The sequence below is a fragment of the Geotrypetes seraphini genome, chromosome 3, assembly GCF_902459505.1.
Source record: "Geotrypetes seraphini chromosome 3, aGeoSer1.1, whole genome shotgun sequence".
Taxonomy (NCBI): domain Eukaryota; kingdom Metazoa; phylum Chordata; class Amphibia; order Gymnophiona; family Dermophiidae; genus Geotrypetes; species Geotrypetes seraphini.
In genome coordinates, this window is record NC_047086.1 from 249,227,154 (window position 1) to 249,250,657 (window position 23,504).

The 23,504-nt window shown below is 42.4% G+C and overlaps 1 protein-coding gene across 1 annotated transcript in view; it reads right to left on the minus strand.

Annotated features, from left to right (window-relative positions):
• Positions 1 to 23,504, minus strand: part of PLG (plasminogen) — a 256,749-nt gene that overhangs the window by 185,595 nt on the left and 47,650 nt on the right. Inside the window, exon 4 of the mRNA XM_033938421.1 lies at positions 2,524 to 2,638. Within this exon, the coding sequence (XP_033794312.1) occupies positions 2,524 to 2,638 (115 nt within the window). The remainder of the gene's footprint in view (positions 1 to 2,523; positions 2,639 to 23,504) is intronic.

A 23,504-nucleotide genomic window follows, 5' to 3' on the forward strand; every position in this document is an offset into this window, starting at 1 on the left:
CTGCCTGTCTCCAGCATACCCCTCCCCCCAAAGAAGCCCCTTTTCCCTCTCCCCCTCCACTTTCCTGTGCAGCAGTAGCAGCCGGACGCCTCAAAGCACCCACACCCTGTCCACTTCGTCCAGGCACCCTCCTGCCATTGCTCTCGCCTCCGCTCAAACCGCCGCACACGCTGCAAGCCGCCACACACCACACGCGCCGCAAGCCGCCCCACGTGCCACAAATGGAATGTGGCCATGGAAGCACACAGCACGGCGGCAGGGATCAAGGCCTCCTAAGTGCGCGTGCTCACTTAGGGTTTTATTTTAGAGGACTAGCAGGTAAAATACATGCCAATAATTTAGGTACTCCAATAAAAGGCTGATAGTATAACTTTTATATCAGTCCGAGTACTGTAGTAATATATCAACAACAGGGGACTAGATATTCAAATCCTCTTACAAATTCTCCAATAAATGTATATGGAAGCCTGAGTCCCACCACTCCACCGCTTTACCGTTTGCCTGTGGGGAGAATTACATGGTAACCTTCATCATTGGCATTCATAAATAATTTTAAATATATTTCAATATGCGTTTTAAGTGCTATGTGCCTTTTGTTTTAATTTGCTTATTTATGATATTGTGCACTTATCTCTGCGTCCGCCAACCTGGGAGCCAGACCCGACATGTTTTGCGTTGTTGCGCTTTATCAAGGGTCTCCCTACATGTTAAAAAGAAGGAAGCCGTTAAATTTTTATTCATATACTGCTCCCCCCCTACCTAGTCTTTCTAAAGTAATCAACCAAAGTAACAATAACCAACCTTACCGAGGTAGCCGCCGTCATCCGACTCCAAATGCAAAACTTGTGTAAGCAAGATGGTGGTGGCATACATCCTCGGCGTTTAAATACTCATCCACTTCCTATCACCAAAGGTTACCTTCCCCTGTTTCCCATTGGTGCAGCCTTTCAACCTATCAATGAATCCCATTCCAACTCATTGTTCAACCTTCTTGGTGTCACCGCGGCTACCTCGGTAAGGTTGGTTATTGTTACTTTGGTTGATTACTTTAGAAAGACTAGGTAGGGAGGGAGCAGTATATGAATAAAAATCTAACGGCTTCCTTCTTTTTAACATGTAGGGAGACCCTTGATAAAGCGCAACAACGTGAAACATGTTGGGTCTGGCTCCCAGGTTGGCGGACGCAGAGATAAGTGCACAATATCATAAATAAGCAAATAAAAAAGAATGGCACATAGCACTTAAAATTCATATTGAATTATATTTAAAATTATTTATGTTTTAAATATTTATGAATGCGGAATAGCCAATGATGAAGGTTACCACGTAATTCTCCCCGCAGGTGCAAATGGTAAAGCGGTGGAGTGGTGGGACTGAGGCTTCCACATACATTTATTGGAGAATTTGTAAGAGGATTTGAATAGGGATAGGAGTAAGAGGTAAGTTATAGAAATAGTCAGGGATCAATGCTCAGGCAATAGGCCTGATGGGCCGCCGCGGGAGTGGACCGCTGGGTGAGATGGACCTCTGGTCTGCCTCAGCGGAGGCAACTTCTTATGTTCTTAATATCTAGTCCCCTGTTGAATAATTTAGGTACTAGCATTTATACCTTACAAAGAGCTGGTGTAAATGCACACAATTAAATTGCTGAAACACCATGTTTACTGTAAATTATAGCAATTTATGTATGTAACTGTGTGCCCTGCCCAGACTTTGCCTATGTGTGTGCCCATCTTCAAACTTTGTGCATAAATGTTTAGAATACTAGCATATACTGTATGTGTAACTTCAAAAAATCTGCCTAAGCACTATTCCATAAGAACTCACCTATCTAGAATCCCAAGGGGCAGAACACACTCTGCTTTCAATGACTACCTTTAGCCTTTATAGAATAAGCTCCTACCAGGTGCCCTCCAGGATTATAGGCATCCTGTTACAGAATCACCCTTCATGTGGCTAATCCCCTCTTTTACTTAGCCCTTTAAATCCCTATCTTCCAGGTTTACAGAGATTTGTTTTGAGTTCCTCTGACTCATCAGTGTTGAATATCATTTCTGGGCATTGGTGTCTCCCCCACATCTTCCTCCGTGATTTATGTACCGGTGTGTTACCATTGTAACCCACATAGAATTTGGATATGCGGGATATAAATGTTTTAAATAAATAAATAAAATAATTTAGGTCTCTCCACTATGGCCTTCCCTGAATGCCCCTTTTACTCCTCAGTCATCTAGAGGTCCAACTGATTCCTTGCTTCTAATATACATTTAAAAAAAAGTTTTTACTATGTGTTTCTGCCTCCAAAAAAAGCTTCTTTACAAAGTCTCTCATTTTGCCTTCCTTATCAATGCTTTGCTGTTGTATATCTGTAAATGCATTATATTTATAGCTTACTGTTTATGCTGCCCTGAGTCCAGGAGACTAATAAACATCCTCAATAAATAAAAATATACATATATTATACATCTATTGACAGGACATGCAAAAAAAACAGTATGTAATAGAAATATAATAAGATCATACTTGGGAATATGTGGTACAGTGCTTGACCACGCCTGGCATAATATTCCTGTTGCTGTTTTAGACTCTGTCCCTCGGTAATCGGTTCCAGTGCCTTTCTTGCACTCTAAAAGGTAAACTGAGCAACAATATCCATTTTAATCTAAAAATTTCATAATATAGCTGTACTAAAAAATACTATGCTGTATCAATGTTATTGTTGTGAAATCTTATTCCAACTCGTTCACATATACAAGAAAAGGAACTAATTTCTGAAAGACATGAAATCTTCGGAAAGGTTCTACCAACAAGTTACTGGGCCAGGGTTGTGTAAGACTGCTGCAGCCCTGTAACACTTGCACTGCCAGCAGGTCACTTTCTGTTCCCTCTATTTACTTTAGTGATTACACATACCTGCAAACAAGAAGAGCCTGTGCCTACATGGTTAGTTTATTAAACATACACAAGAAAAAAACCATATCATCTGGAACAACTTTACTACATGACATCTAGTCAAAAAGTAGATAGGAAACTATGATATAACATGAATGAAACACAAAGGGGTGGTATCTATGTTTTTGTCCCCTTGCATTTGTGTAGTATTTAAATTAGGTGCAAGGCCAGAAACAGGCAGAGCAGAAGGTAGACTAAGAAATTAGACTACAAGTACTCCAGATAGTTCTACAGGAAAGAATGTTAATAGAAAAACTTGAGCTGGCCCAGACAACAGTGCATCTCGGAATACATACACAGTAGGTCCATCTAGAAAGTTCTTCAGATGGATGAGGAAGGGAGCAAAGGCCTCCAGGGTAACTCTCATAAAGAGAAAATCCAGAAAATGGGAGTGCAGAGTCAAAAATTCCAGGTCCCTGGAACTCAGAACCTTGACCAGTTACAAGAATATCCAAGACCTGATAGTAATTCAGAGATAACCCAGATACAAGAGAAGTTAAGTGCACCTCCAAGTTATAGTTGGGGACCAATAACCCAGTACAAGTGATCCAGACTAGAAAGAAGGGAAAAGATCAGGAATGCGAAAGGGGGTTTACCAAGGGGAGTTAGGAAGTTATAGATCCCCTGACACAAAAGTACCTTGTTATAGGGAGAAAGTTGTCTCTAGGACCCTGCACTGTAGCTCTTCTGTACCAGAGGTCAGTGAGGAAGGTGGTTAAAAGCCAGTGCTCCTAAAAGTGGAAGAAAGAAATTGCCCACAGAGAATGCTCAGATAGACTCAGGTACAGAAAGAACCTTAGCTTTGACCCAAGAAAAAAAAGATGGCTTATTTAACCGTTCCCCTTGACTGTATCCATGACATCCTGTTTGTTTGCCTGTCTTCTGTTTAGATTGTAAGTTCTTTCGAGCAGGGACTGTCTTCTTTGCAAGTCTGTACAGAGTTGCCTATGTCTGGTAGCACTATAGAAATAATTAATAGTAGTAGTAGTAGTTAGTTAAAAAGAGAATCCTAAAAGGCAGGAGGGACTAAAGAAAGAGTAGAGGAAAAGATAGTCTTAAGTTAGGACTATTCTGGAGCAATCTGCTGAATCCAGTGTAGCAGAGAAATACTTTCATAGGGAGAGAAGACCTACAAAATTAGTCAGAGTTGGGAAGAAGTTATGGGTTCACATATCTGTAATAAAGAAGAGACAACTTAGGAAGCCCCTCAGAGACAAGATGGAAGACATTCAAAGGGCATTACAGGTTATCTAGCATAGCAAACATAAGTGAACTAAGCATTTAAAGAGAGTCTGTGCTAAACACAGAGAGCTGCATCGAGAAACCCTGAAGAAAAGTTCTAGTAAAGAAGAGACCAGTGGACCTGGTATCTGGGAAGTAAGGCAGGATATAAGTTACAGGCATCTAGGCTGGGTAAAAATGAAAAGTAAGGATCAGGCCTATTTCTCACAGTTCCAAATGTTTAAATCTGGTAGATTACAATCCCCTAACTTAAATGAAAGGATGCGGAAAACACTTTCACTCATTCATTTTGGAGCTGTAGGGAAATACAAAGTTCTTGGGCTACCCTAGTGTACTTTATGCAGTCATTTTAAGGTGCACAGTGTTGGGTCCAGTTGATCAATTAGTCTTGGATAAACAGGGAAAGAGAAGGGAAGTATACTTCTATTCCACAAAACATGTTTAGTATTGGATGCTAAACATGTTTAGTATGGGATATCTGCCGAGCCTCCAACATACTGGCATTGGAGAAATCAGCTCCATTTGCTCACCAGTTAGGAAGCAAGGGGTTATCCAAAATGAAAAAAAAAAACACTATATGGAAACATGGCACCCATATTTAAATACTTTAAGACCCCAGGGAAGAAGTAATTTGTTAAACTTGTCATGAAGTACAGGGTTTGTGTCTCAGGTTATGCACTCCAGGAATAGCTGATAGGGTAGCAGGGGTTGGTGTATTGGTGGGAGGGATGTTGGTTATCTATTTTCTATGGAGGGCTTGAGAGTCACAGGAACCAGGATTCTCATATTCCTCAACAGCTCTTATTGAGAATGAAAGTGGGGAGGGAGGTAAGGGTTTGGGGGGAATAAACTGGGGTTGGGTTGGGTTTGGTAAGTTCTAAGGGGGAAGAAAAATTAATTTTGGATGATGGTTATTCACTTGAAGCTTTTTTTTTTTCTTTATTTATAGTTTTGAATACTTTACAATATCCAACAAATTCAAAAGAAAAGGAAAATCACATAAAACAATACATAATCAAATCATACATACAAAGCTCCTTTCAAGCCCACATTAATGGGGAGTATATCTTGCTAATTCTAGTAAAATAAAGTTCAAGAAATATAAAGGATAATGATTCTTGGTTCATATTAATGAACCCTGAGTCAATCCTTAAACTGGGATACCATTATATTAATTCTCCTCATATTTCTCAGTAAGGTGAAACAAATCTCATTTCTATTTCTTTTCTCTTGCAATTAAGAATTGTTGTAGTTGTATTGGATCCCAAAAAGAATATTCGATATCTTGTAGTTTAATCATACACTTACAGGGAAATTTCAGGTAAAAGGATGCATCCAGTGCCAACACTCTTTCCTTCAATTTCAAAAATTCTTTCCTCCTCAACTGTGTGGTTCAGGATACATCCGGAAAGATCCTAACCAAATCCCCACAAAATTATTCACTTGAAGCTAAGCTACTTTTTGATTGTCATTAAAATGTTTAAAATAAAAAGGTGGAGCACACCTATCCCACCTATCCCACCTATCCCAGCTTAAAGAGATGAAGTGAGGTAGCCTTAGGGAGGGATTGAGCAGTCAGCTGTATTCCTAGTTAGTGGAAATTAGTAGCAGTGCAAGCTGCTAAGGGGAAAAGGGGGTTAAAACCAATTGAAAGGCTTGTTTCCAAAACTCTCAACTAATATGGACATTGTGGGTTTTAAATAAGCCCTTTAATGGTAGTGCTAGCAGAAGAAAAAGGTAGGAAGGCTTGAGAATCTGAAGAAAGCTAAGAGGGAAAGATCTGAGGTGCTCCCTATTTCAGCTGGAGAAGAACAGAGGGAGAAAGTTCTGAGAAAGCTCACAAAGAAAGAGCTGAAGTGCTCTCTATTTGAACTGAAGGAAGGCTCCTCAGATATTTGGCAGGCTTTGCTGCAAGAAGGAAGAAGCTGGGATTCTCCTTTAATTCATGCCTGGCCTAATTGGAAGAGTGAGGCAGTAATAGCCTAGATAGGAGAAAGTTACCTTCTCCATGAATACCATGTTCCACAAAGGCAGAGAAGCTGGGATGGGGGAAAGATTCCCAAAATCCAGAAAACTAAAAAATCTAAATAGTTGGAAAGCAGGTCTTGGATGGCTTAGAAATGACTTCAAGGATTAATTCCCTTTTGTATTAATTTAGCTCTGAGGGCAAATCTTAGACCAGAGGGAGAGACCCATATACTGGCACTAAAATATTTAATCAACTGTATATCTGAGTAGTACCATCATGCAGTTTACATTCTGCTCAAGCCAGGGAGTTACACATCCCTACTTTAAGGAAGGCAAGGTTGCAAGTTACAAGAATGGGAGCCTTTTCTTGTGCTGGTCTGGAAGTATGGAATTCGATTCCATTGTACATTAGAAAGCAAAAGGATATGACTGTTTTAAAGAAGCGTTTGAAGAGGCATCTTTTCTGTGACATGAAGTATGGGTGCTGAGCACTTTATTTGCTGATGAAATTTATTTATGGCTATTTTGTAATATTTTATTGTGAATGTGGTATTGTAACTCATCTTGTTAAAGGGCAGCTATAACCAAATAAACCATTATATACTAAGAAGGCAAGCTGAAAGGAAATACAGGTAAAGAATGTATGAATTTCAAAATAGGCCTAGGGATTAATCTGAGGACTCCTTTGGGAATTTGCAGGGATGTAGAAGAATTCTATCTAGTATAAATTGAAGAAAAGCATATTAAATCTTCTTTGTAAGTGTTAAATGTGAAGCTGGACCCAGATCTCAACACGTTAAGATATTGACACAGAAGAGGTTTTTTTTAATATCTTAAGGAACTTTATAAATGACTATTATATTTTGGTATTTCAGGCACTGTTTTTGCCTATTACAATGGCCAACATTCATTTTGGTGCCTCAAATGTTAGACCTGTTTATGTGTATATTTGACCTGCTGATTCCAAAATGGCACCAGTTTTGTCCTATCAGTTCTATTTTTTGAGATACAGAACATGTCATATATCACTCTTTACTATGCTCACCCATTAAACAATCAGGATATTTTAATGTAGGATTTAAATTAATATCTTTTAAGCATGAAGGAAACATATTAAAAATTTAAAGAAAAGTGTACAACATGAAAATGTACTTATTTCATACCAAAAGCACAAGTTTATGATACAAACTTTCCAAGAGTGGGATCTGCTAGGACAATCTCACATAAGATTCAAATAATAGTCTGGCCATCATGTGTGCATCCCATCTTCCTTGGTATCTAGCTTCCATTGTTTTTATGTCTTGGTGAAATCTTTCACCTTGATCTTCGCTTAAGTCACTAAGGTTCTCTGGAAAGCAATCTACAATAAGTGACTGTGCAGATAATGGACTTTAGCATGAATGTTACAGCCAAGCCTGTTGTAATGAAAGAGCATATCCTCTACTAATTTGTGTAGTTGTCTGCCTTCTTGTTGCCAAGAAAGTTTTTCACAACAAGATCAAATAAAGACCAGGCACATGATTTGATTTCATTCACTGATGCTCTGAAATGTGGGTCATTCATAAGTTGTCTGATCTGTGGACCATCAAAAATTCCATGGTAAGTCCAGGTAACATATGTGTTATGTATTCAGTGAACGAACCGTCTTTATTCAAAACCTTTACAAATTGTTTCATCAGGCCTAGCTTTATATGTAGTGGTGGCAGTATGATTCTATCCTGTGCTACCAAAGGTTCATTGATTACATTTTGTCCTTCAACCACCATATATTCCCTCGGAGGCCAATCTTTTTTTTGCCCAGTATTCATGTTTGGCCCTACTATCCCAGACATAAAAAGCAAAGATATGTTGTGTAGCCACTTTCTTGACCAAGAAGAAAATTAACCATCTTCAAGTCATTATGCACAAAAAAATATGGGTAATTTAAATACATAAATTTCCCATTCAAAAAATAAAGCTTCTTATGACATCCCCAATTCTGAAAAAGAGATATTTTAAATAGCAGCAAAAAATTTAATAAATTCAACCATATCTAGGAAACTAGAGCTGATATACTCTATCCAATGCAATTTTCTGAATCAGCACCCCAGGAACAGGTAAAAAAAATAACCAAAAACTAAGGCACCAAGAATTTTTTTTTTGTTGGCCTGTGTTATTGTAATCTTCCATTTGTGGGTTGTTCCATTTAATTAAACAAGGCAACTTTATATCTTGTAAAATAGCACTGCTAGGCTATGTCACACTAAAGACACTACACTGGCTTCCAATGCACGTGCATATTTTATTTTTAAAGTTTGTTCATTGTTTTTTAAATCTCTTTGTGCACAATCTCCTAGATATGTTGTTCCAATTTTTTTTTTTTAAACAGCCATGACAGCAAGATTGGGCCCTCCCCAATGACAGCAAGATTTTGCACCCCCCCCCCCCCCCGGACAGCAAGATCAGCAACGGCAACTGCAAGCAGTGCTCAACCCAAAGCTTCCCTCTGACACGAACCACCCAGGCGAAAACATGAAGCTGCGTCAGAAGGGAAGCTTTGGGCTGAGCACTGCTTGCAGTTGCCATTGCTGAACTTGCATTTGATGCCAGGCGGGAAGGTCTGATCTTGTTGCCAGCTGGCTGTATGAGCATTCTTTGCTGCGCCACATCTATGGAAGCGGGAGCCTCTGCAGCAGGTGAGCGCTGTGGGAGGGGCAGATCCAGGCACTGGGATGCATGAAGATGGAGTTCCGGGGAGGGGGTGTTTGCTGCAGATGTTGGGCACAGTGGGGAAGGAGGAAGAGGAGGAGCTGGTGGCTTGAAGGGTACCACAAACTGCAGCCTCTCCGAGGAGTCTGTAGAGGGGGTGCAGGACCAGGACACAATGGGGAAGAAGGAGCTGGAGAGTAGTGCAGACTACAAGCACCCTGAGGAGCTGAGGGGGAGAAGTGGAGGAGCAGAGGTCGGAAACCCTTAGAGGAACAGGAGAAGGTGGTGGTGGGGAGGGTTTCAGGCCACAAACCCTCCAAAGAGGAGGAGGAGGGAGATTTTGAGGGGGAGGGGGGAGAAGGTTGAGTGCAGGCTGCAAGCACTCTGAGGAATAGCGCAGCTGGTTTTAAGAAAGGGTTGGACAAGTTCCTGGAGAAAAAGTCCATAGTCTCTTATTGAGAAAGACATAGGGGAAGCCACTGCTTGCCCTGGATCAGTAGCATGGAATGCTGGGGATTTTAGAATCTTGTTACTCTCTGGGATTCTGGAATGTTGCTATTCCTTGGGGTTTGGCCAGGCACTAGTGAGCTGGATTGGCCACCGTGAGAACGGGATACTGGGCTTGATGGACCATTGGTCTGACCCAGTAAGGCTGTCTTATGCCGGGGGGTCCCGATCTTGCTGTCGATGCCGGGGGGGAGAGCAGTCTTGCTGTCTATGCCGGGGGGGGGGAGGTGCCAATCTTGCTGTCTATGCTAGGGCCCGTTGTTGCCCTTTGGAAAAAAAAAATTCTGAAAGAATAAGGTGAGTAAGTGGTGACCCACGCGAAGGGAGGGAGATGGACCTGGGGTGGAGGCTCAAAGCGGGAGAGAGAAAGAGAGAGAAAGGGGAAGTTGGACAGATGATAGAAGTGGGGAGAAGGGAGAGAGAGAAGAGGGCAGACAGATGTCAGTTGAGAGGGGAGAGCAGATGCTGAATGGAAGTGGAGAAAGAGAACACATACTAGATGGAAGGAGGGGATACAGAAAAAGGGCATATGCTGGATGGGGGGAAGAAGAGATTTAGTGAGATAGTGGAGGGGTGAAGGAAAGGGGTGGCAATCTGTGGGTAGACACAGTGAAAAGAGGGAAACTGAGGACTGAATAGTAAGAGAGAATTTAATTTAGACAGCAGCAGAAAATAGAGGAGAGATTCCAGAGCATGGGGAGAAAGGGGAAGGATAGAAATATCAGATCTGAGTGAAGGAAATGATAAGAGAGAGGGGGAAGGAAGGAAAGATAGGAGAGAGATGCCAGGCCAAGGGGGCGGGGAGAGGGCAGGAGGAGAAATGGAAAGATGGAAGGGGGTTGGTTTCTGGAAGGAGCAGACAGTGGATGGAAGGAAGAAAATGACAAGATGAGGAAAGCAGAAACTGGGAGATAAAGGTTGTTAGGTGCCATCAACTTGTGCTCGTGGGGTTGGCAAACAGTTTCTGGAAGGGACAGACAGTGGATGGAAGGAAGAAAATGACAAGATGAGGAAAGCAGAAACTGAGAGACAAAAGTTGTTAGGTGCCATCAATTCGTGCTCGAGTCCTAGTCCAATATTAACATAGTAACATAGTAACATAGTAGATGACGGCAGATAAAGACCCGAATGGTCCATCCAGTCTGCCCAACCTGATTCAATTTAAAATTTTTTTTTTTTTTTTTTTTTCTTCTTAGCTATTTCTGGGCGAGAATCCAAAGCTTTACCCGGTACTGTGCTTGGGTTCCAACTGCCGAAATCTCTGTTAAGACTTACTCCAGCCCATCTACACCCTCCCAGCCATTGAAGCCCTCCCCTGCCCATCCTCCTCCAAACGGCCATACACAGACACAGACCGTACAAGTCTGCCCAGTAACTGGCCTAGTTCAATCTTTAATGTTATTTTCTGATTCTAAATCTTCTGTGTTCATCCCACGCTTCTTTGAACTCAGTCACAGTTTTACTCTCCACCACCTCTCTCGGGAGCGCATTCCAGGCATCCACCACCCTCTCCGTAAAGTAGAATTTCCTAACATTGCCCCTGAATCTACCACCCCTCAACCTCAAATTATGTCCTCTGGTTTTACCATTTTCCTTTCTCTGGAGAAGATTTTGTTCTACGTTAATACCCTTTAAGTATTTGAACGTCTGAATCATATCTCCCCTGTCTCTCCTTTCCTCTAGGGTATACATATTCAGGGCTTCCAGTCTCTCCTCATATGTCTTCTGGTGCAAGCCTCCTATCATTTTCGTCGCCCTCCTCTGGACCGCCTCAAGTCTTCTTACGTCTTTCGCCAAATACGGTCTCCAAAACTGAACACAATACTCCAAGTGGGGCCTCACCAATGACCTGTACAGGGGCATCAACACCTTCTTCCTTCTACTGACTACGCCTCTCTTTATACAGCCCAGAATCCTTCTGGCAGCAGCCACTGCTTTGTCACACTGTTTTTTCGCCTTTAGATCTTCGGACACTATCACCCCAAGGTCCCTCTCCCCGTCCGTGCATATCAGCTTCTCTCCTCCCAGCATATACGGTTCCTTCCTATTATTAATCCCCAAATGCATTACTCTGCATTTCTTTGCATTGAATTTTAGTTGCCAGGCATTAGACCATTCCTCTAACTTTTGCAGATCCTTTTTCATATTTTCCACTCCCTCTTCGGTGTCTACTCTGTTACAAATCTTGGTATCATCTGCAAAAAGGCACACTTTTCCTTCTAACCCTTCAGCAATGTCACTCACAAACATATTGAACAGGATTGGCCCCAGCACCGAACCTTGAGGGACTCCACTAGTCACCTTTCCTTCCTTCGAGCGACTTCCATTTACCACCACCCTCTGGTGTCTGTCCGACAGCCAGTTTCTGACCCAGTTCACCACTTTGGGTCCTAACTTCAGCCCTTCAAGTTTGTTCAACAGCCTCCTATGAGGAACTGTATCAAAGGCTTTGCTGAAATCCAAATAAATTACATCTAGCATATGTCCTCGATCCAGCTCTCTGGTCACCCAATCAAAAAATTCAATCAGGTTCGTTTGGCACGATTTACCTTTTGTAAAGCCATGTTGCCTCGGATCCTGTAACCCATTAGTTTCAAGGAAATACACTATCCTTTCTTTCAGCAACACTTCCATTATTTTTCCAACAACTGAAGTGAGGCTCACCGGCCTGTAGTTTCCTGCTTCATCCCTGTGACCACTTTTATGAATAGGGACCACATCCGCTCTCCTCCAATCCCCAGGAATCACTCCCGTCTCCAGAGATTTGTTGAACAAGTCTTTAATAGGACTCGCCAGAACCTCTCTGAGTTCCCTTAGTATCCTGGGATGGATCCCGTCTGGTCCCATCGCTTTGTCCACCTTCAGTTTTTCAAGTTGCTCATAAACACCCTCCTCCGTGAACGGCGCAGAATCTACTCCATTTTCTCGTGTAACTTTGCCGGACAATCTCGGTCCTTCTCCAGGATTTTCTTCTGTGAACACAGAACAGAAGTATTTGTTTAGCACATTTGCTTTCTCCTCATCACTCTCCACATATTTGTTCCCAGCATCTTTTAGCCTAGCAATTCCATTTTTTATCTTCCTCCTTTCACTAATATATCTGAAAAAATTTTTATCTCCCTTTTTTACATTTTTAGCCATTTGTTCTTCCGCCTGTGCCTTCGCCAAACGTATCTCTCTCTTGGCTTCTTTCAGTTTCACCCTGTAGTCCTTTCTGCTCTCCTCTTCTTGGGTTTTTTTATATTTCATGAACGCCAACTCTTTCGCCTTTATTTTCTCAGCCACTAGGTTGGAGAACCATATCGGCTTCCTTTTTCTTTTGTTTTTATTGATTTTCTTCACATAAAGGTCCGTAGCCATTTTTATCGCTCCTTTCAGCTTAGACCACTGTCTTTCCACTTCTCTTATGTCCTCCCATCCTAACAGCTCTTTCTTCAGGTACTTTCCCATTGCATTAAAGTCCGTACGTTTGAAATCTAGGACTTTAAGTATCGTGCGGCCGCTCTCCACTTTAGCCGTTATATCAAACCAAACCGTTTGATGATCGCTACTACCCAGGTGAGCACCCACTCGAACATTAGAGATACTCTCTCCATTTGTGAGGACCAGATCCAATATCGCTTTTTCCCTTGTGGGTTCCGTCACCATTTGTCTGAGCAGAGCCTCTTGAAAGGCATCCACAATCTCCCTACTTCTTTCCGATTCCGCAGACGGAACATTCCAGTCCGCATCCGGCAGGTTGAAATCTCCCAACAGCAGAACCTCCTCTTTCCTTCCAAACTTTTGGATATCCACAATCAGATCCTTATCAATTTGCTGCGATTGAGTCGGAGGTCTGTAGACTACACCCACGTAGATAACAGGATTTTCCCTACTTTAGTCACCCTGAGCCACAGGCACCAGAAATATAGACTTTATACCACCTAAAACACAGTATTTTAAACAAAACTGCAGGTTCTATCAGTGCTACCCTAAAACACAGGATTTATAACAGGATTTTCCCTACTTTAGTCACCCTGAGCCACAGGCACCAGAAATATAGACTTTATACCACCTAAAACACAGTATTTTAAACAAAACTGCAGGTTCTATCAGTGCTACCCTAAAACACAGGATTTATAACAGGATTTTCCCTACTTTAGTTACCCTGAGCCACAGGCACCAGAAATATAGGCTTTATACCACCTAAAACACAGTATTTTAAACAAAACTGCAGGAAGAGGAAATAAGATTTAACAGAGGAAAGAGAAGGATTTTTTTGTGCTTTTTTATATTTTTTTTAGTAAGAAACAGGGAGGAGAAGAGAAATTAAGCAGATATAACCTATTTGAAAATCAAGACGACAAAGGTAGAAAAAAAATTCTGTTTTTTAAATTTTTTTGCTATAGGATAAAGTAGTATTGTAGCTGTGTTAATAAATGTTTATAAATAGAAAATGGAAATATGGTGATCATTTTATTGGACTAATTTTAATACATTTTTGACTAACATTTAGGGCTCCTTTTACTAAGCTGCGATAGCATTTTTAGCGCACGCAGAATTACTGCATGCACTAAACATGCAATTCGTGGCTAGAACTAACCCCAGCTCAATGCTGGCATTAGTGTCTAGCGTGCGCGCTAAAACCACTATCGCAGCTTAGTAAAAGGAGCCCTTATAGACCAAATTCTCCTTCCTCAGGCAAGGACAGGATACTGTAACAGCAGTATACTTTACTGACCTATGAAAAGAGGGTTTAACCTCTGAAATCTAATTAAAAAATATATTAGTCCAATAAAATGATATCTTATTTTCTATTTTTTCTTTTATTTGTTAATTTGTAAAGTGATCTGTTATTTCTCTTTTTCAAATTTACATTTGCTATCTTTATGTTTTGTTCAGTATTGGGGGATATGCACCACTGTTTCTTCACCCCCTAAATGTACAGTTCCTTCAGTTTGTAACAAAAGCCAGCATGCTGAATGCGCTGCACTACTCCGATGGTCATAGAATTCCTATGATCGTCAGAACAGCGCAGAGAATTCAGCCCTCCAGCCAGTACTAAAAGCCTCTTTCGTGCTTTTATTAAAAAATAAAAAGGGGGGGAGGCGAAATTAGTTTGTGATTACTTATTCCATACTGGGTGAAGGTGGTTCTGTGTCCTGTGTGTATGAAAGACATGGTTTTCTGTTAGCATTGACCAGCCTTGTTTGGCGAAATGCATCAGACATGGTTCTTGGGATCACCTTGAATATACCTGATTTGAATCTCCTTATTGTCTGCCAATCTTCTTTTGTTCCACTTTGGATTCTTTGGTGGACCGCTTGCCTTGTTTTGTTGCAAATTAACATACATGGGAACGTACTAGAGGAGTTACAGATTTGTTTTTTTATACATATGGGTTAAAGTTGGACGACAGAGTGAGGCAGTTGAGAGGAGTTACAAACTTGGTTATTAATATAGACTTATGTTTTGGATAGTATTACTGCTTTACAATGCATTTGAAAACTTTTATATACATGTGGAAAGGGTTCAGAGTTAAAGTCCTGGGCAAATGGGTGGGAAGGGAAGGAAGGGGGAATTTGTTCAGAGATGTTTGGGGCTTTCATAGAACTAAAACTGTACCTAAACATCTCTGAACAAATCCCTCTTCCTTCCCTTCCCACCCATTTGCCCAGGAGTTAAACTCTGAACCCTTTCCATAAGTATACAAAAGTGTACTGCAACCTTGATTCATCATTAGGTGGAACTTCCATTTCATTTCACACTTCCCACTAAACAGAGGCATATACAGTACAATGCCGAGCGACACATAGGGCCTCTTCTATTAAACTGCGCTGTTTCTATCGCAGGGAGCTGCGCTGAATGGCCCGCGCTGCTACCGACGCTCTCCGTGCTAGAAACTGCTAGTGCAGTTTAATAGAAGAGGGGGAAAGTGTGCTGTATTCTTGTTGGAGGGAAACTTTTGCAAGGTGTATCCTGCTGCTATTCATCTCCTATGAACAGAAATGTATTTTTTTCTTGCATGAATATTTAATTAGTACATTTGAAGAAGTTATATCCTGTTTCCAGTGAGGTGATTCTAAATTTCCTACACCACATTCCAATGTATATACTTCCCCTCCATATCTGCGGTGGTGAGGGGCAAAGCCGGCCCGTGAATATTTAAAAAAACGTGAATAATATTCGGGCCGTTCTGCCTCTAACCCCCGCTTCCCCTTAACTATTTTAAGCCCTGTAAGCTCCCCTTAAGCCTTACCTGGTGGTCTAGCAGGTTTTTGGGGCAGGAGTGATCTCCCCTCGCGCCTGCCCCGTGCAGATCGCTTACAGGAAATATGACGGGAGCTCAAGGCAGCCATTTACTGTGAGCGATCTGCACGAGGCAAAAGCGTGGGAAGATCGCTCCTGCCCTGAAAACCCGCTAGACCACCAGGTAAGGCTTAAGGGGGGGGGCCTTACAGGGCTTAAAATAGCCCCAAAAATGAAAAAGCATTTTTTGTTTTAAAACCGTGAATAATTGAATCTGTAGATACGGAAACCACGAATATAGAGGGGGAAGTGTATAGCATTCAGTCACAGCCCTATTTCTCTTATTGGAATTGTCCTGGGATATAGAAAACTACCAGAGCACGCAAAACAAAGCTAGAAGGGAGAAGTAGACAGATTGTTTAAAGAGCTGGTGCACAGCAAATACAACAACAAAAGTGACCAATTGGTGTTCAGTCCATTACAAATAAAGAGACTGAACACCAATTGGTCACCTTTGTTGTATTTGCTGCTCACTGTTGTGAAGGCAGTTTCTCCTCTTTATATTAAAGAGATGGTGGCACCATACAAAATGACAGCAGATTGAAGAATGAAGCAGCTTTACTGTATTACAGCAGTCAAGACTAGGGTTACCATATGGCTCCAGAAAAAGGAGGATGGATTGAGCCATCCGGGTTTTACTTCTACTGAGAGCAATGGCAGTTAGGAGGACAGATAGAGACATCTGGCCTTTACTTCTATGGAAAGCAATGGAAGTAAAACCCGGATGTCTCAATCCGTCCTCCTTTTTCTGGAGCCATATGGTAACCCTAGTCAAGACGTGTCCAGTGATAATTTAGGCTTCTTTTGAACTTTCTTGTCCTAACACACTTTCAAATAAATTACAGAATAAAAGACCAAAAACTTGGAAATTGTTCTGTAGCCTGTCGTCAGCTCTGCCTTTCCCTAGACTCACACCTTTCCCTTTAGCCCAGCATCAGCTGTGGCCTGGGGTAACAAGCAAAATATATTGCAGCTCCCCCTTCATCATCCACCATTTCCAGTCCAGTGTGGTACCTCTCTATCCTACCCCTGACCAGCAAATGTAGCTTCCCTTTTCCCCCAACCAGCTCTTGCTCTCCTTCCCTCTTTCACCTCTACCAGCAACAGCTCTCCTTTCCACCTTCAACCAAGTATTAAGAAGAGAAATTGAACCCAGTGCCAGCAGAAATTGATGTGGAAACTATGGAAAGGCCTAAGAAGCAAAAGTGGAATGGTTTTGAAACCAACGGCGATGTACAGCTAAGTTGTCTTTTTCATACTTGCATAACTTATAATTAATGATTAAGTTGAAATACTTTCATATGATATGGAGTGACTTTAAGCCTGAAATATATATAACTGATTGAAGAATGAATTGAAAAAAGATGAGTTTTTTGTATAATATAACTCAAGAAAAATTACTTTGCACTACACTCACTCCATTGAGTTTTATGAACTTTGGAGATTATTAAAAGTGGAGGTTTTTTTCAAGCCTATGAAGCTAAACTGAGGTTTTTTTCCTCCACTTTTTTTTTTAAGCCACCTCTTTGCTTCTCCTCTACCAGAGACACCTGCACTCATCTCCCTATCTGGTGGCAGCATTAAGAAGTACATATCTCCAGTGTTGGCACATTTTCAAGAGATAAAAAAATAGTGTGAGTGAGTGTAAAGAGCCCCTTGTAATGTAAGATCCTAAGTTGTCACTTGTATAACTTGTGTAAAACTAGCCCTGACTTGATGGAGTAACACAGAACAGCACAATAGATGGAACAAGGGAAGGCAGAAAGAAAAAGGAGGCATAAAAAACACAGTCTTCAAAGTGTGCATCTGATAGGTCTGAGAAGGAGGTACAGAGTTTTGAAAAGGACAAACAGGTGAGCATGAAGGAGGATGAGCAGACTCCGACACAAAGTAGAGAGTAGGGGCTCGATTACAGCATGGTGTGTCATTTAGGATAAAAATAACTACATTTATAGCACTGGTCCTTAAGAATTTAAGCATGGTCTTTGGTAGATGCTCCCCAAGGGAAATCCCTGGCAGGGAAGCAACGCATTTGGAAACAAATGGCACTGGAGATCACCATATCGGAGTCACCCTCTGGACCAATAGGGCAAGTGAAACATCACTATCAGAACATTAGAGAGCTCTGCTAGGATCCATGCCCATCAGAAGATAGGATGTATCTATTCCTGTCCCATTAGTTTCAAGCTACTTATTAACTATGAATATTAACTATGAATCAGGAGTAAGTTGATGAGTTGCCTGATTTTACAAGAACACAAAGTAGTAACACACATTTGTAATGATGTTCATCAGTAGGAGGGAGGGCAGAGGGGAGCAGAGTGAGATACAAGGACAATTCAAGAAGAATCATATGACATGGTACCCCCTTGGCAGCGGAATAAAGAGGGTTGACTTCCATCTGAAGCTGCCACTTTCCCTTCAAGTTCAGCAGACTATGACTACATGAGGTTGGCACCTAAGGGGGAGGAAAGGGACTTGTATACCGCCTTTTTGTCGTTACACATTCAAAGCAGTTTACATACACAAAGGTATCAAAAAGTGTGTGAAAATATGCATCCTTGCCTTTTTCAAGCACTTATTTTGTAGCGAAGAGTATAATACGAGACAGTGCAAAAATGCAGTCATGAAGGAGTATAAAGCCAGTTCAGAGACTGTAGTAGATTGTGTGGCAAGAGCACAGTGGGAAAGCAGTCCAGAGAATAGCAGGAACTCAACAGGATCAGTAGAGGGCCTAGCTCGGGCAAAGAAATTAGGTAAGGTCTAAGTATTTATAAATACCTAAATAAGAAATGATCTCAAGGAAGATAGCTCCCAAAAGGAATTAGAAAGCATAGAGCAAGTGGGAGTGATTAAACCATCAGAAAAAAACATACTAACACTCGCTAGTAGGAAGCAGAGACATAGCCAGCAGTCCATTTTGGATTGAGGGGGCCATGCATTTTCTCTATGCTCCTCTCCCCCCCCCCCCCCCCCCCCATTAGAAATCGTACCATTGGCTGGTAGGGATGCCCAAGTCCTGTCAGCTGGAGATCCTCTACCCGAACCACCTCCCCTCCCCCATGCTCCCTCAGCAGCAAGGAAGTCAGCAGCATATTTTCCAGACACCAACACTCCCAGCATACAGTATGCTCAGTTCATACATGAACTGAACATGCATGAGGAGTGCCAGCATCAGTGACTGGGAAGCCTGCCACCAACTTCTCTGTTGAGGGAAAGGGGAAGTCTGGGCAGCAGCTCTTTTCAGCTAGCAGGATTTGGGCAACCCTACCAGCCATTCAACTGGTACTGCAGTTCTGGAGAGAATCTGAACCCAAAGTGAGGGGTCCAGGCCCCCTTCCCCCATATTTACACCACTGGCAAGAAAGTGAAGTTCACTCCTTCACAAAGTCTTAGAAACAGAATTACTTACAGGCACTGTTCCTTCTAATCTGAGCTGAAGTCTTCCAACAGCATTGCTGCCAGTGGATGATGGTGCTTCAATATTGTGTTTTCAGCCGCTAGAGACAGGTAGGTTCATTGGAGTCCTGCAGAGCTTGCCTGTCTCTCACTATTAAAAATGTGATAGTGAAACAGCAGCTCCCACTGACAGGATTGTAGGTGGAGGAAACGTGTTCCACTTAGAGCAGTGATTCTCAAAGTGTGTGCTACAGCACAGTGGTGCGCTCTGAAGACATTCCAGAATTTTACTTTATTTTTTAAAATTCCCTTCCTAAGTATACACTAGAATAGATAGCATGTACATCACATACTCAAGAATCTGCCAATGTTATGAGTGTCTGTGCATAAGGATACAACCACTCAGACAAGCATCATTCTTTGAAGTGATTGGTACTTGAAACTAACCCCCTCTTCTACAAAACCGCGCTAGCAGTTTTTAGTGCAGAGAGCCGCGCTGAATGGCCTGCGCTACTCCCCATGCTCATTGAGTTCCTATGAGCGTCGGGAGTAGTGCGGGCCATTTAGCGTGGCTCTCTGCGCTAAAAACTGCTAGTGCGGTTTCACTGAAGAGAGGGTAAGGGCAAGTAATTTTATTTTTATTTTCTATGCAGTAGTTATCCTAACGTGAGCAACAAAGCAATCAAGACTTTATTACTGTTTGGATCTTTTTATCTTTACAAACTTGGATTTTCAGCTCTGACAGAAATTAAATTAAAAAAAGAGAACTGCAGATAGTGGATGATGAAATGCGTATTTCCTTGTTGACTATCGAGCCACGTTTTGAACTAATTTGCACTCAAAAACAAGCACATCCATCAACATTGATTAGCAATTCTATTTTATCTACTTTACTTTCACTTTTATTATAATTACCCATACATAGCTTAAAGAACATTAAATAAATAGCTCAAATGTAAGTTTTTGTTGGTTTTGCAATTTTAGAAATTCAATTATAATGTTAATTTGCCATGAAAAACATTTACTCCATTTAGTGTGCCAGAGCTAAAAAGGTTTGAGAGACACTGGCTTAGAGGGTACAGTGCTCACAGGCTGATCATGGAACCTCACAATAATTGGAAATTAACCCTACTGTATTAGTCTTTTCTGGTCTGATTAAAAAGAACTTCAAGTGCACCTTGATTTGCCTATTCCCATTACATCTTATGAACTCCAGAAGGATGTTCTTATGGGTTCAATAAAAAATGTTCAAAAGACCTAACTATAAATTTGAGACTGAGATTATTATATATTTAAATTCACTGACTTGCCCATGAGTCCTCTAATGTTATCTTATATGCATAAATGTCCCTACAAGCTGACCACTAAAGATTAAAAGCTAAGTACTTTTAAAAATTGTTGCTAAAATGTTTAAAAATATTTAAAATATTTTAAAAATTTATATAAGTGTGACCCAGTGAAGATATGGTGCGTGATACAGTGAAAAATTTTGAGTATTGCAGTGGTACCTCTGAGGGTCGGTGAATACAAAGAAAGATTGAGATAAGTGTGAGTCTATTAAAAGGGATGTAGAGGAGACATCCTTTTCTTATAGGCCCCAACATGGTTATAGAGACTGTAGAAGTTACAGCCCTAATAGGTGTGAAGCTTTAGCAGGCATCTACTCTAAGGTGCCTACCAGCAAGTAGGTGTGGTTAGGAGCAGATTTTGAGTGTGGTTTGACTTAGGCGCTGGCATGTGCCTAACTTGGATGCACTCATTTAAGCCAAGAAAACCCTGGCCTAAATGGCAGTGAGCCTAAGCTTTCAACACCTACTGGTGCCAAAACGTGTTTAGGCGCTGCTCATTGCGATTCTATAAATGGCACTGAGCGGATGATTGACAATTTCACTCAACAGCACCAAACAGTTACGCACCGTTTATAGAAACAGGGCCTTAAAGCCCATAGGCATAAAATGAGCTTTAGAATTTAGAGCATGCTAATTCCCTCAATGCATGTAAAACGTGTTAAGGCCATACACTGCTCGATGAATTTTCCCCAAAAGGAGCTACTTAAAGAAAGGTATCAAAAAAGTGTGTGAAAATACGCATCCTTGCAAAGCATTTGTTGGACAAGAAAGCTGCTTATATGTACCTGAAGTTACACTTGTGGTTTTGCTATATCCAGTAGCGTACTAAAGGGGGGGGGGGCGGTCTGCCCCGGGTGCCAGCCCTGAGGGGGGTGCTCCCGGCCTTGCTGTTCAGTCCCCCCCACCCCCGAAGGACCGCTCGCCCCCTGGCCTCCCTGCACCACCTATGAAGCAGCCCGCAGCGGGATCGCGATGTCGGCGATCCCTGAGCTGCTTCGGCGCTGCTTCCTGCGCCGTGGTCCCGCCCCTCCCCTCCTCTGATGTCAGAGAAGGGGCGGGACCACGGCGGAGGAAGCAGCTCCGAAGCAGCGAAGGGATCGCTGACATTGCGATCCCGCTGCGGGCTGATTCAGGTGGTACAGGGAGGCCAGGGGGGGCGAGCAGTCCTTCAGGGTGGGGCGGGCAGGCAGGCCTTCAAGGGGGAGGGAGGGGTGACAGGCAGGTCTTCAAAGGGGAGACAAGCTTTCAAGGGGGGGTCAGGCAGGCAGGCAGGCTTTCAAGGGAGGGGCAGGCTTTCAAGGGAGGGACAGGCCTTCAAGGGGGGGACAGGCAGGCCTTCAAGGGGGGGCAGGCCTTCAAGGGGGGGATAGGCCTTCAAGGGGATCAGGCAGGCAGGCAGGCCTTCAGGGTGGGGACAGGCAGGCAGGCAGGACTTCAAGGGGGGTGAAGGCCTTCAGAGGGGGGGTGCAGGCCTTCGGGGGGAGTTCAGGCCATCGGGGGGGGGAATGCAGGCCTTCAGGGGTGGGATGCAGACCTTTAAGGGGGGGACAGGCCTTCAGGGAGGGGGGCCCTGGTGTAGAAATACACGGAGGGAATGAGGGGGTTCAAAGAAACGCGCATATGCCGGACTTTAGGTGGGAAGAAATAATGGGTCTGAAAATAGAGAAGAGGGAGAGATGATGGACCATAGTTTTTAGAGAGGGAAGGAACAGAAAGGGAGAGAAGTTGGACACAAGGAATAGTGTGGAGGGGGATAGAGATACTGGATAGGAGGGTAGTTGGGAAAAGAAAGGGAGAGATGGTGGACCCTGGGGTGGTGGGGAAGGAGGGAGAGATGCTGGATGAAAGGGTAGTTAAGAAAAGATAGATCTGTGGAGGGAGACAAAAAAAGGATAGATGCCAGACCTCCTGGGGAGGGAAGGGAAACGGGGAGGACAGAGATGGCAGATGGATGGTTAGCATGCAGAAAGAAGGAAGAAGGAGAACCTGGCAAGCAAGTTATCAGAAGACAACCAGAGCCTTGGACCAACAAGATTTGAAAAATAACCAGACAACAAAAGGTAGAAAAACTAATTTTATTTTCTGTTTTGTGATTACAATATGTCAGATTTGAAATGTGTATCCTGCCAGAGATGGTGTTAGACCGTAAACGTGAGCTAGGATTTAACAGAGAGAGGAAAAGTCCTTTTTGTTTCTTTATTTTATTTACACCACAGCGCCAGTGTGGTTAGGAGAAGCCAAAGGGGGGTGAAAAAGCTATAAAATAGACCCACCAGGATGTTTAAAAAAAAAACAAACAAACACCCAATTGGGCAGGAAAGTTGAATCGAAAAACCAATTCAATAGGCTGAATCGAATCGAAAATTTTTTTTTTCTTGAATTGGGCAGCACTAGTTTGCACTACTGTCTTACACTTTAGGACCTGGGATTGGAGAGAGATGGCATCCTCAGTACTTTATAATGCAAGTGAAACGAGGATTTGGTCAGATTTTTGAAGCGTCTGCAGAAGAAAAATATTATATAGGCCGGTGACATGAGACAGCAGCAAACGGGAACTTTTCTTCCTTCTATTTTTGTGAATGGCAAGGCTGAGGATGTCAGAGAGTTCAATTAAAATATGTGCTTTATAAGAAAATATAATAATGTGTTTTATAAAGTTTATAAGCATTGCTGGCCTACCCATTGAGGTGTTCCTAATGGTGGTGGTGGTTGCGGCAGCGTGTCAATGTGTTGAGAGGAAGAGATGGTCTGGGAAATTCTGCTGAGCAAACTCTGGGCCCATTTACACCCCCCAGCTAGTCCACTCCACTCTACTGGTTCACACACTGAGTGGGTCTTTGGGTGTTGTGCCTGGGAAGTTGTTTTGGGATCTCTTCTAGTGGTTTGTCAGTATCTCCTTGTGGTCCAAGGAAGGAAACTTTGTTAACCTTAGCATTGACCTTCAGAATATGTTTGTAACAGCGCTGCTTGTGTGGTATTAGACTATGTAGTGATCGAAAGAAAAAAAACAGATCTTTGCACATTTTTGCACTATATGGTGGGTGTATGAGGAGATTCACATTTCCTGCACAGCTAAGTCCTTGTGAAGTTACCTTGTTCTTTCTGTATTTG